The sequence below is a fragment of the Peromyscus maniculatus genome, chromosome 16 (assembly GCF_049852395.1).
Source record: "Peromyscus maniculatus bairdii isolate BWxNUB_F1_BW_parent chromosome 16, HU_Pman_BW_mat_3.1, whole genome shotgun sequence".
In the NCBI taxonomy this organism is placed as follows: Eukaryota; Metazoa; Chordata; class Mammalia; order Rodentia; family Cricetidae; genus Peromyscus; species Peromyscus maniculatus.
Window position 1 is genome coordinate 8,172,838 of NC_134867.1, and position 13,124 is coordinate 8,185,961.

Genomic DNA, 13,124 nt, shown 5'->3' on the forward strand with positions numbered 1-13,124 from the left:
TCACGCATCGCAGAGGGAACAGTCAGCGAGGGAAATTCCATTAGTCAGAACTCCGTGCCTATTAAGTTCATTTCTATTTCTGTGAGCTTATAATTACACCCGGGCCTGAGGGCCTCTCCTAGGACGAGGGTAATCAGATGATTAGCTGTTTTTAGATCCAGAGTGAAGGTCATGCCTGCTGCCCGGCTTGAGGAAGCCGCCTTACGTCTGAGCTGCCAGCTCGTTACGCTCTGGGATGGGAAGTCTGTCTTGTGACGCCTCCTGGCTTGAGAAACAGCAATTTTAAGGCATGACGCTTTTGTCATCCCTCTGATGGCGTTCTTGGGTGTTTTCCCTTCCCTGTAGACTCTCACGACTCCCCCCCGCCATTCTTTTCAAAGTATTATTATGTCTAACCATCTGGCTAACTGCTTCAGCAAGTCAAGTAATTAAAAAAGTTTACAGGGGTTAGGACTTTAATTAGATGATACAATTTTTGATGAATAGTGATGAGGAAGGACTTACAGGCTTTTCTGTAAGAATTGTCATCCATTTCCTGCCTCCATTATTTATAGGCACTGCTTCTGTTTCTTTCTCCCCCTCCATCTCCCCGACCTTCTCTGATTTCCTTCTTAGGCTGGGGATCAAACCCAAGCTCTGAAGCTAGACAAGTGCTCTACCACTGAGGCATCTCCTCAGCTCGACATCATTTTTCTTGATTGAGGAAACTGAGTTTGAATTGAAGCTTTCTGGACAATAACACCTAAATGTGGTTGTTGCCTTTACACCCAATTCTCCCTAAAACGATTCAACACCGACACCAGGGAACTAAAGCCAAGACTGGGGGTAGTAGCTGGGACAATTACCGGCTGGTGGCTCTCAGGGAAATTTCCTGTGGCCCAAAGGGTCCTTCTCAGGTTATTCCCTGACAGCTGGATGGGCAGTCAGGTCTCTGGCTGCAGGGCACCTGGGGTGAACAGGAGGAATCCTAGAGCCTCTTTCTGCCTATGAGGAGAAAGCTGAGGAGGAGACAACAGACCAATCCAGGAGAGCAGAGAGGGCAGGCTCCAGGATGGCAGCCCTGTCACAGTTCCGAACACAACCTGTCCTAGAGGAAGCTGGAGACAGGCTCTGTGACCAGGTCGCTGAGAGAAGGGACAAGGGGTTGGCTAACTGAGGAGGGGGGGATTACAGGAGGAAAAGGTGGGGGGGATGAGGATAAAAGGCACAGAACTGCCACATTAGACATGGCTCCCTCCCAGAGGCTTCGAGAAGCAGTCCCCACAGGACAGACAGACAGATGATGGAGAAGCTGAAAGGCACCGGAGACCCGTGTACATTTCCTCTATCACCACCAGGCCTGAGGAGGAGCTTCTCAAGAGACACTTGTGCCCTTCCCTCTGGCTGACAGACCATGGAGACATGGACTCTGAGAAACTGGACTTATCCCAGAGATTGCATGCTGGGAAAAGGAAAAGGCTGTGGCCCTGCTAGCCAGAAAAAGGAGATTTCACACATTTGACGATTTGTCAGACCATCCTGCAGGAGGAACTAGCGTGAACAGCGGTGATGATTATCACCCGCTCTGACCTGGGCTGACAGCCGTGCATACGTCTTGCCCTCTCTTTAGTGCTGAACGTCCTATCAGCTGGCTCGGCTCTGAGGGCCGTGTGCCCTTGCCCACGTCACTCCTCTTCCCAGTGTGGCCACACTGAAGACATCTCTGCTTTTCAGCACTGTCTGTAACTGGCCGGGAGGGCAGGGATGTGCGCCCAGCTTGTTACTTCCGGGGCTCAGGCTCTGACCCTCACATCCCTGCTGACACCCTCGCGGAAAGCAAAGCCACACGACTCCTTCAGAGTCGACGTGCCGAGTGAGCTGCAGCGTGGCAGGCGCAGAGAGGCAGGAAGAGTGAGCTTCTGATGCTCCTGTGTAGTAGAGTAACTACAGTTACTACGTACTGCATATTTCCAAGTAGCCAGAGGAGAGGATTCTGAAGTTCTTAACACAAACACAAGGTAACACCTGAAGGCAGTGTTCTCAACCTTCCTGATGCTGCGACCCTTTAATGCAGTTCCTCATGCTGTGCTGATCCCCAACCATAACATTATTTGTTGCTACTTCATAACTGTAATTTTGCTACTGTTATGAATCACAATGTGAATATCTGACATGCAGAATATCTGATATGAATCCCAGAGGGGTCTGTGTTGTGACCCACAAGTTGAGAACTGCTGACTTATGATAAAAGCTGTTACCCATTGTACAAATGTATCAAAACATCACACTGCCCATAAACATGGACAGCTGTTACATGTCAATCAAAAATAAATCTTGGATAATACACATCTGCAATGCCAACACTTGAGAGGTCGAGGTAGATCAAGAGGTCAACTCCATCATCTATATAAAAGCCGTGTCTCAAAAAAACACAAACAAAAAACAAATAAACAATACAGATGTTTTAAAGCTTATAGGACAACTTTTATGTTATGTACAAAAGGAAAACAATACATTTGTACTTAATATTAGGAACAGTGTCTTTTAACAATCATGATCCAAGCTCCAAAGTAATAAATGTAGGAAGAACCTGCTATCAGGTTCTGCATCAGCCATATTGTCAATGTTCCAAAGTGGGGTGGATGTCGTCATCAAAGAGAACGTGTAATAACTGTGAGAGTCTCAATAAAGGGAGAACCACAGCAGTCTGCCTGGAGGACCAGGAAGGGTTGCAGTGAGGAAAGCCATGAGGAAACACATAACAAAAGCAAACTGAGGAGACACGTGTTTGGACTCCTGCTTAAGAAAAGACACAGTCCACTGTGGTGCAGGTGGCCCAGTGGCAGGAGCATGAGGCTGCTGGTCAGCTGCTTCCCAAGTCAGGAAGCAGAGAGAAGACAGACAAAAGCACTGAGCTAGAGTCTCAGGGCCTACCTCCAACTCTACACCTCCTCCAGTGAGGCACTAGCTCTTACAAGTTCTGTATAGAGTCTCAGGGCCTACCTCCAATGCTGTGGAATAATGCTTTTGTACACTGGTTTAATAAAATGCTGATTGACCTGTAGCCAGGCAGGAATTATAGGCAAGATAAGCAGACACGGAGAATTCTGGGAAGAGGAAGTCTGAGTCAGGAGACACCAGCCCGATGTCCAGGGAGCAGCATGTAATGGCACACAGGTAAAGCCACAGAACACGTGGTGACATATAGATTAACAGAAATAGGCTGAGTTTAAGTGTAAGAGCTAGTCAGTAGTTAGCCTGAGTTAATGGCCGAGCAGTTTTAATGAATATAAGCCTCTGTGTGTTTACTTGGGTCTGAGTGGCTGTGGACCAGGTGGGATACAAGAAAACTACCAGCTACAAATGGCACCCACATGTGGTGGCAAGAGTTTCCACCTAAAATCTGAGAGAGCTTAAGAAGAGATTATAAATGTAGCTAAGAGCACCTTCCTAGTTCATGTCGCTCATGGCAGCCTAGGTGCAATGATGTGTCCCCAGGCTGTGGTGGGTTCATAGCATGTGGGCTGGAGCTACAGCATGGTGGATTCCTGCCGAGTTACACAGAGGTTTCTGCAACCTGCACAACATGGTACATGGTGGATATAGATTTTGGTACTTAAGAAAGAAAAAAAAAAAAGAGTTTCTGGGCTACACACTGCTTTGATAGAGACATAGACCCACTGCCTCCCCGAGTCGGCATTGAGCATGGTTCCCCCAGGGCTGCCTGTAAACGTAGTTCCACCATGTTGGGAAGCTGAGGTGGGCAGAGCCAGCAGCCAAAGCTGCCATTTCAGTCCTAGTCATTCTGCAGTTTAAAGCAATAGATGTACAATAAGTCAGATTCAGATTAAGTAAACCCCTAAATGGTTTATGGTATGTGTAAAAATGTATGTAGGCTTGGAAGAAAAAGCAAAAGGAATATAGACGTTACATAAAGAGATAGTTTTAAAAAAATAAAGTCTTGTTTTCTTTTTTCTTTTTTTTTTTTTCCAGAGCTGAGGACCGAACCCAGGGCCTTGTGCTTGCTAGGCAAGCACTCTACCACTGAGCTAAATCCCCAACCCCAATGGATGAGATCTACATGAACAACCTGGATGTGAGTGGGGGTAATGAAGGGCAAGGGTCGAGGGAAAGAGAGCTTGGGGGAACAGAAGATCCCAGCTGGATCAAGAACAGAGAGGGAGAATAAGGAATAAGAGACCATGATAAATGAAGACCACATGAGAACAGGAAGAAGCAAAGTACTAGAGAGGTCCATAGAAATCCACAAAGATACCTCCACAATAGACTACTGGCAATGGTCAAGAGAAAGCCCGAACCGACCTACTCTGGTGATAGGATGGCCAAACACCCTAATTGTTGTGCTAGAAACCTCATCCAATGACTGATGAAAGCAGATACAGAACCCACAGCCAGGCCCCAGGTGGGGCTCCAGGAGTCCAATTGGTGAGAAAGAGGAGGGTTGTATGAGCGAGAATTGTTGAGACCAAGATTGGAAAAAGCACAGGGACAAATTGCCAAACTAGTGGAAACACATGAACTATGAACCAATAGCTGAGGAGCCCCCAACTGGATCAGGTCCTCTGGATAAGTGAGGGAGTTGATTGGCTTGATCTGTTTGGGAGGCACCCAGGCAGTGGGACCGGGACCTGTCCTCAGTGCATGAGTTGGCTGTTTGGAACCTGGGGCTTATACAGGGACACTTGGCTCAGCCTGGGAGGAGGGGACAGGACCTGCCTGGACTGAATCTACCAGGTTGAACTCAATCCCCAGGGGAGTCTTTGCCCTGGAGGAGATGGGAATGGGGGGTGGGCTGGGGGGAAGGTGGGGTGGAGAGGAACGGGAGAGGGGAGAACAAGGGAATCCGTGGCTGATATGTAAAATTAAATTAAATTATAAAATTTTAAAAAAATAAAAGATAAAGTCTTGGATATTATACAGAGAATCTTGATTGTGTTGTCTTTGTTTGGGATTTTTAACTGAAGAAAGACATTTGATTGTAAAAGCTGCTGAGTTAAATCAATATGTATATTTTAAAGACACCTTGATTTCAAAATCTATGTCTAAGGATATGTTGCTTTGGAAAAGAGGTTCTGCTTTTGTTTCCATAGAAGATGAGAACCTGTGGATTGCTTCCAGGCTAATATGGTTTGACCAGCCAAAACCCCCTGAAAGGTCTCCAGTGACACCATGGCCCAGGTGATCCAGCATCCAGAATGGTTTCAAGGCGAATGACTCAGACAATGCAGTCTTATAGACTATTTCAGTCAGGACTTGATGACCATAATTTTTAATTTTCTCAGGATTCCCATAAGAATACAGTGCCCTTTATCAGCAGGAAGTAGCCTAGAAAACTATGCCCACATTCCCAAAAAATGGATTATGGATGTTTGTCTTTGTTTAGGTTATTGGTTACAAATTGTTATTGGTCACAGTCCATATCTTTCTAAAAGAAGAAAGTAGGATATGATATGGAAATGTAGAATATGATATGATAGGATAAAAGGATGGATTGTTGAACCTACTTTTAAAGAGAAATTTGTTTAAAATGTTTTACATTGGTATGGATTTTAGTTTATTGCTACAAAGTTAAATTAAATTAAAATTAAAGTTAATTTTGTTATACCTCATACATATTTCTACTCTTGTTTAAGATATTATGTTTGTGCAGCTCATTTAAATTGTAATGGATAATTAAAAATACAGATTAATAATTAGTCTATGATAGTCAAACCGATAGTCATGTTAAGTTTTCTAGATATACATAGATATAATTCAATTAGATATACATAGATATAATTCAATTATATATATATATATATAGATAGATAGATAGATAGATAGATAGATAGATATAATTCAATTAGGTAGGTAATCTTCAAACACTTCAAAGACCTACAGAATATGGCATTTAAAATGTTTTAAAAACTTAAGACTTTCTGGACAATGAGGCATGCATGCTCCTGGCAGCACCGATTTACTTCAAAGAGAAGAATGGGCATCAAAGACACTCCATATGGAGTTTATCTTCTTCTTGGCAAAAACAGCCATTTGGGCAAGAAACTGTTCTTGCCTGGACTGCTTGACAAAATGTTGTATTGACTGGACATGTGGGACCATAGGCAGGTGACCACTGAACTTTGCAAGACAAAATGGTCCTTCAGGTTCCTGCTTCACAGAAGAAACTGCCAGACATTCTACAGGACACACAGAGAAATGATTAAGAGACTCTAAGCCCATGGGCTGAAGATGGATGCCCCAACGTTACAGAGGAACTTTGGGTCACTGTCCAGGCAGCCAGCTGTTTCTGTCATTCTAGATTTTTGGAAGTTGCTTACAATGCTCTTCCTGTTTACTTAGATAATATTGTATCCTTCTGAGGTCTTTGATGTAGTTGAAGACTAGATAGTTATAATTATGGTTTTCCTTGGTTTTGACAGGAGATAAGGTAGGTATGAAACCTTGAACTCACAAATATAGGACAGATAGGATATCTTCTTTGATTTTTGCCAAATACAAATAGACCAAATATTATAACTATAATTCTTGCTTGATAACTGTTTTGTTATATGTAATTTTACTATGTTAAAGTTAAAACCTTTTTTAATTAAACAGAAAAGGGGAAATACTGTGGTATAATGTTTTTGTACACTGGTTTAATAAAACCAGTAGACTGGCCAGTAGCCAGGCATGAAGTATAGGTGGGATAAGCAGAAAAGGAGAATTCTGGGAAGAGGAAGGCTGAGTGAGGAGACGCCAGCCCACCGTCCAGGGAGCAGCATGTAAGGGCACACGGGTAAAGCCACGGAACACATGGCAACATAGAGATTAACAGAAATGGACTGAGTTTAAATGTAAGAGCTAGTCAGTAGTAAGCCTGAGCTAATGGCCAAGCAGTTTTAATTAATATAAGCCTCTGTGTGTTTACTTGGGTCTGAGCGGCTGCAGACCAGGTGGGACACACAGAAAAACTTCCAGCTACACTCTAACTCCACACCTCCTCCAGTGAGGCGCTAGCTCTTACAGGTTCTGCAAACTTCCACACCTGAGCACCAGCTGGGGACCACATGTTCAGACACCTGAACCTCTGGGAGACATTTCATATTCAAACCATAAAAGGTAGAGATGCCAGTGTCTACATGTTTTTAAACATGTAGAGAGAGAAGGAAAGGGAAGTTGGAATGTATCACTTGATGTTCCAAAGATGAACACCAAACAATAAAAATTAATGACATTACCAAGCTGAGCAGAAAGAGAAAGGGGAGCTAGCAGTGAGCCAAATTATGCTAGAAGAGGGTTTAAATGAATAAATCAATAAGTAACTGCACATTATTGAGCACTTTGAACAACTGTTATTTGGGAGGAGTGCTAAAATAAAACTGGATGAGATCAACTTTCTACCATAAGATTTCCTTTCCAGGGTTACTAATGCATGCTGCCAATGCAGGTTTTTTTGTGTGGGTGTTGAGGTCCAAACTCAGGTCCTAATGCCCACACAGTAGGCACTTCACCAACGGAAACATCTCCTCACCACTCTTTTAAACGTTTTCATTAAAAAGATAAATGTGCCCAGCCATCTGAAATCCTATTATTGTCATTCCACAAGTTGAGGTGTGTGGGGATAGGGGCCTCACCACAGCCCGGGCTGGCTGAGAATCAAGCAGAGAGGTAACGACCACGCGTCTCCATTCTCAAGTGCCAAGGAACTCTTTCCCAGAGTGCTGTGAGGATCAAACAGCAACGGACAAAATATGGTCAGAATGTGTCAGCTGGCGCAGCCAGTGGAGGCCCCACGGGAGTTCGCGATCAGGCGGGTCAGGGGACTGAGGGCTGAGACGCGACAGGAGACCCTGGTGAGGTGACTCACCCTCCCCAAGCTGCACCTTCCTGTCTACAAAATGGGGCGCTGCTCCTCCACACCTGCCCATCCAGCTCTTCCTCCAGGTCCCTCTGTCTGGTGGCATCTGCTATTTCTCTGTGAGTCACAACGCCCCTGCTTATAAGGCTGCTCCTGTTCTTGGTGGGCATGAAAACAAATTGGGTTGAACAGGTTATTTCATGACGTCAGCCTTGAGGCTGAGAATGCTACACTTGCCTTTGTGTCTGCCCAGCTAACAAATTCACAAGCCACCCGAGAGGAGCCTGCTGCGACAGGCCTGTGGCCTCTCTCTGCAGACTAGAATACTAACTAGTGCGAACCAAGCATGTCGGCACAGCTCACCCATGGACTGCACTGCCTGTGGCAACACCCTGACACAGAGCACAGGCTTTCTCTCAGTAAGGAACCTCTTATTTCAGACTATCTTAACACCATCATAAATATTAATCCTATTTCAGGAAAAATGGTTTAAACTGACAAACTCATTCAAAGATGAATCCCAACTGGTGATATTAATCCAAATTATCCCATGACTTGAAAAACAGAGACACCAAGCAACTATTATTTAATTCCAATTAAATTAAAACAAAATCCTACAACTTTCAAGGAGATGTAACAGGCTCACTTGTTGCCATGGCAATGTCTACACTTGGCCACACTTCCTAGTGGCAGAAATACCAGAGATAATCAACCTGTGTGAGAGACAAGAGAGAGGCGGAGCATCTTGGACGTCACTGTCAGGGAGCTGCAGTCAGAAGACAGCATGGCAAGTTCCCCTTACGATGCAGCAATACTGAGCAGGCAGCAGAGTGGGGGGCAGTTCACACAGGTGGACAGCGTTACGTTCACACAGGTGGACAGCGTCACGTTCACACAGGTGGACAGCGTCACGTCCACACAGGTGGACAGCGTTACGCCCACTCACACATGCTGGCTAGCTTGACCCCTCTCTTGCATCTCACAATTACACATGAACACTTGAAACACGGCAAACGAAGAACAGGAGAGTCACATGAGCTGTCTGGATTATGAGCTACCAAACTACAGGACTGAACTTTCCCCAGGCAATCACAATGCCTTTTTCCCTTGAAGTGACGTTCTGAAGCAGAATATAGAATCTTTGCGATAGAGTACAGATCCTGCTGGGAATCTGGCATCGTGACATGTATAAAAATAGAGCATGATGTAAGATGTGAGAGGGGCAGTGATTTCATCCACACAGCTCATTCAGAGTTTCTCTTCACCTTTTTGTGAACTGCGTTTCTGGGGTGTGATGCTCACGGCGTTCCACGGCATCCCAGCAAGGCCTTTAGAAAGGATGTCCCACAGTGCTGCCCGAGGTACTACGTCAGACAAGACCTACAAGACCATCGCAACTACTCCCGCGTGACAGGAGTAGCAGAATCCCAGAACCCAGGGAGGCCACAGCCTCTCCATCTACCTGCCTGCAGGATGACCACACAGGTGTCACCTGGGAATGTGTTCAAATGTGACCCCCCAAGCTGCACTGCGGTGTCAGGAGTTGTCCCCCGATGCCACGTGGTCCACGGGAATATGTAAAAATCAATGACCTAGGGTTGGGAAGTAGCTGGTACCGGGTTCCCTTGACATCCACGGAGCCCTGAGTTTATCCCTAGCATTGTATAAAATTAGGTGGGGTGGCACTCATCTATAACACCAGAACTTGGAAGGCATGGGAGGTAGAGGCAGGAGGAGGAGGTTCAAGGCCAGCCTGGGACATCTGTCTCAAAAAAGAATGTAAGAAAGGAATGAAGATTTGGTAACAGAGACGGAGCAGGGAGCCCACAAACTAAGAGACTGGGCACACACGCACACACCTGTTGGTTGGCACGGTAACTGCTCTGGCTGGCTCAGATCCACCAACCACAAAGCACAAGAAGTCATTTGAAACTCGGCCTGTTTGAAAACGGCAACCCCCCTGTCTCTGAAAGCTGTTCACACTGTTTATCAGGACCTCGGACAATGACGCCCAGCAGAACCAAGTTTCTGAGGAGCAGAGAGGGAGGAGGAACAGGGCTTCACTCTGGTTAGACTCAAGGCCCGGCCAACACTCGGAATGATCTACAGGCTCACCTGACCTGTCCTCCACGGGCCAGCCATCCCATCAAGACCTACAGGGACGATCTTGAGCTCTCCATCTTGCCTTGGCCCAGTTGCTTAAATCCCTTTGCCAGGTCAGGCGACAGCTGAGATTATGTCCTGTCTCCTTGGCAGTTGGCCTCCAACAAATCCCACCCCCTTTATCTTTTCAAAGACCTGGTACTGTAACATGAGGTTCTATGCCCATGGGGTAGCAGCTTTTGCTGAGGATCAATTTGACCTAACAAGTGTGGGTTTTATAGTTAGGGCGGATCCCTAAATCTGGATCCCAGCACCCATGGCTACGGAACCAAGGCAAGCGAAGCACTGAATCCTGCCAACTTCCGCATCTGTAGTTAACTGTCACCGAGGCAGACCAGGACACCGCCACAGTACCTGGTCTTCCACTCTCGCCAGCCCTTCGGCACAGCAGGAGGATGCTATGGCCTGCCAACAGGGTTGGTACAGGCTAAGTGGGATCCACTGTCACAGGAACATGCACCTGTCACTCTGGGGTGGAGCTTCAGGACTCACAGAGTGCCTATGGTACCTGCTCTACAAGTGCTCTCCCTGGCCAGGTCCCGGCATAGGAAGGGCCTGGCACCAGCAACGCCCAGCCTCTCGAGAGTCTCGTTTGACACTCTAAATTAAGCTGTACTGGAATAAAACACAGCCATCTTTAATTTCTCGTGTGTGTTACCCTTGAAGTCCCCTTCAGGTCTGCGGCACATGTCTATCTAGACTTTGGTTTGGAAGCTTCTATCCGAAGGAGTCGAAGCTGCGCATAGCATACTGACTTTTGAGTTAAGAACACCTTAAACAGCCCCCTCTGTGTTTTCTCCCGTTTCTGACGAGCAGAGGAGGTCTCAGGGAAAAGAGGCCCTCCCTACGCTAGAAGGAAGCAGCATTCTTTATCAAGGACAGGACGCTGGGTCGGGATTCTGTGCAAACCTCATGTAGATACGTTGAACTCTCCCCCTGACAGGGCTGCTTGGCCACCCTCCCTATCTCTGTTCCAATGGGTACATACAAGCATCTACCTGCTTCTTTGGGTCTTCCCATGCCACCTGACATTTCTATGATTCATGTGCATGTTTTTCTTTGTTAATCTGTCTTGTGTCAATTTCGTTCTCAGGCCAACCCAGAAGAAAACCCTAGAAGGGAAGAGGTGAAATTCTGCTTCTCCCAGATGCCAATTATTGTGGCTTGTAAATTTCAACCTCTTCTCATTGTGCAATATTTAGAATGTTAATCCAGCTCGTGTAAAATCTGCCGGCTTTTATGCAGCTTCATGTTAACTGATCCAAAGCTCTCCTACTTTCAAACTGATTCTTCAGTTTCAATCAGTGAGTTCTTAAAATAATTTAGTCTCTTTCATTTTAGTAACTTTGAACACCTGTGTGACTTATGTCATTTATAATGGTATAAACCACACAGGAGAATCCTGAGAACTTACTTGTTAGTGGTGTGTGGACGTAACTCCCACGGGTGCTGAGTGGCCATCTTCAAGAGCACCCTGATGCCTGCTCACTTTTTAAGTCTCAGGTGCACACTGGGATGAGCAGCCAGCAGCTGGCTGCTCATAAACTCCCACACTGCCACATCTGTCTTTCACCAGAGCCCAAACCATGAGAAGCACAATGCCAAGCAGCCACCCAAGCCCACGGACCCTTGCACACCATGCCAGAGGGCCAGAATGTAAGTGAACAGTTCCCGAAGCAGAAACAAGGGCGCTGAGGCTGGACTTTGGACAACATCAAACACAGGGCAGTAACTCCTCTAGGCCACCAAGTAGTGACTTGCAAAGTAACAAATCTGATGACAGTGTTCTGGTGACGTCTACCAGTGTGGAGGGGACTCACGGAGAGAAGAGGTGCTGGACGAGCTCCGCAGAAAGTGGTGGAGGCCGTCCTCGCCGTCACTGGAGCTGGTGATGCTGTTCCTCATCTCCAGCATGGTGATCTGTGTGCACAAGCTCATCTGCGGCTCCAGCTTCTTCACTTTCTGCAAAGCAGAGTTAGCAGACGCCTGAGGTTTACAGCGGTGACTCAGACAGCCCTGCACGGGGATCTAAGTTAGTGCTAAAACGAAAAGGTAGTAAGTGCTCTGGAAATGTCTGCTGTGTTATTACTAGCTGTCCCTTTAAATACATGATTCTAAAGTTATAAATAGGAATACTCTACTCAGTAATCTGAAATAGTAAGCACAACTGTTTCTCTTTTGCGGTGCTAAGGCTCAAACCCAAGGCCTCGTGCACAGCAGGCGAGCCCTCTCTGGCTGTGCCTCAGCCCCAGGCCTGACTTACAGTGGGAAGCACCTGGACAGGGAACCTAAGAGGAACACCATATCCAGTGTTCCCGGCAGGCAGTCCGGGTCACAGGAGAATGTTTTAAAAGTTCTCATCTGCAATTGTTTTAACTTCCTTCTAAACAAATGCAGAAAACTGTGCTGCCTAGAGCTCTGGAAGTCCGTCTTCTCTGGTCTCCGGATTCCTGGGAGACGCAGAGGGCACCAAGGCCAAATGCCAGCTCTTAGTCTTACTTCTTGCAGTCCTGCCCTCTCCACGCCCTCTCCCTCCCATCCTCCTTCATCCGCACAGAAGACTTCTGGGAAGGACAGTGCTCCATCCCATAAATGTGCTCCTTAACAGTCAGGCCACGCTCCGGCAATGGCAATAATTATAACATACTTCCTTGCCTTCAAGAAAGGACTTGCTAAAGAGTCTCTCTATTACAAATATCCCCTCTGAAGTTTTGAATACTTAATGAAAATTTAGGAAAACACACATATCTATTTAACCAAAAGGATCAGAAAGGCACTTACTTTATCATTTAAGGTAGGATCATTCAGTGAGTAGAGTTTATTTGTTATGTCTTTTCCTATAAGATATCTAAAAATTTCGTACAGAAAAGGCTCTGACTCCAGAAAGTAAGTCAGTCTTTCTCTTGACCAGCATAAAAACCTGCAGTTGTCATCTGCAACAATGGTGACCTGTGGGAGAAGCAGACACAGTCATAGATATACTTATCAAATTAGTTATAGCCTAACACACTGTACAGAATTATGTTTAAAGACACAAAATCAGTAGACTAAACCCAGGCAACTTCTCTGAGTTTTACTGCTTTGGTTTCTGTGGTCTCTGGACAAAAGAATGACCACCGTGTCA

The 13,124-nt window shown here is 46.0% G+C and overlaps 1 protein-coding gene across 6 annotated transcripts in view; it reads right to left on the minus strand.

Moving 5' to 3' along the window:
* Popdc1 (popeye domain cAMP effector 1) overlaps positions 1–13,124 on the minus strand; it is a 36,516-nt gene that overhangs the window by 5,993 nt on the left and 17,399 nt on the right. For all 6 annotated transcript variants that reach the window (XM_076552349.1, XM_076552348.1, XM_076552353.1 and 3 more), the window contains 2 exons: positions 12,782–12,949; positions 11,821–11,962 (listed from right to left, as the gene is read on the minus strand). In XM_076552349.1, the coding sequence (XP_076408464.1) occupies positions 11,821–11,962; positions 12,782–12,949 (310 nt within the window). The remainder of the gene's footprint in view (positions 1–11,820; positions 11,963–12,781; positions 12,950–13,124) is intronic.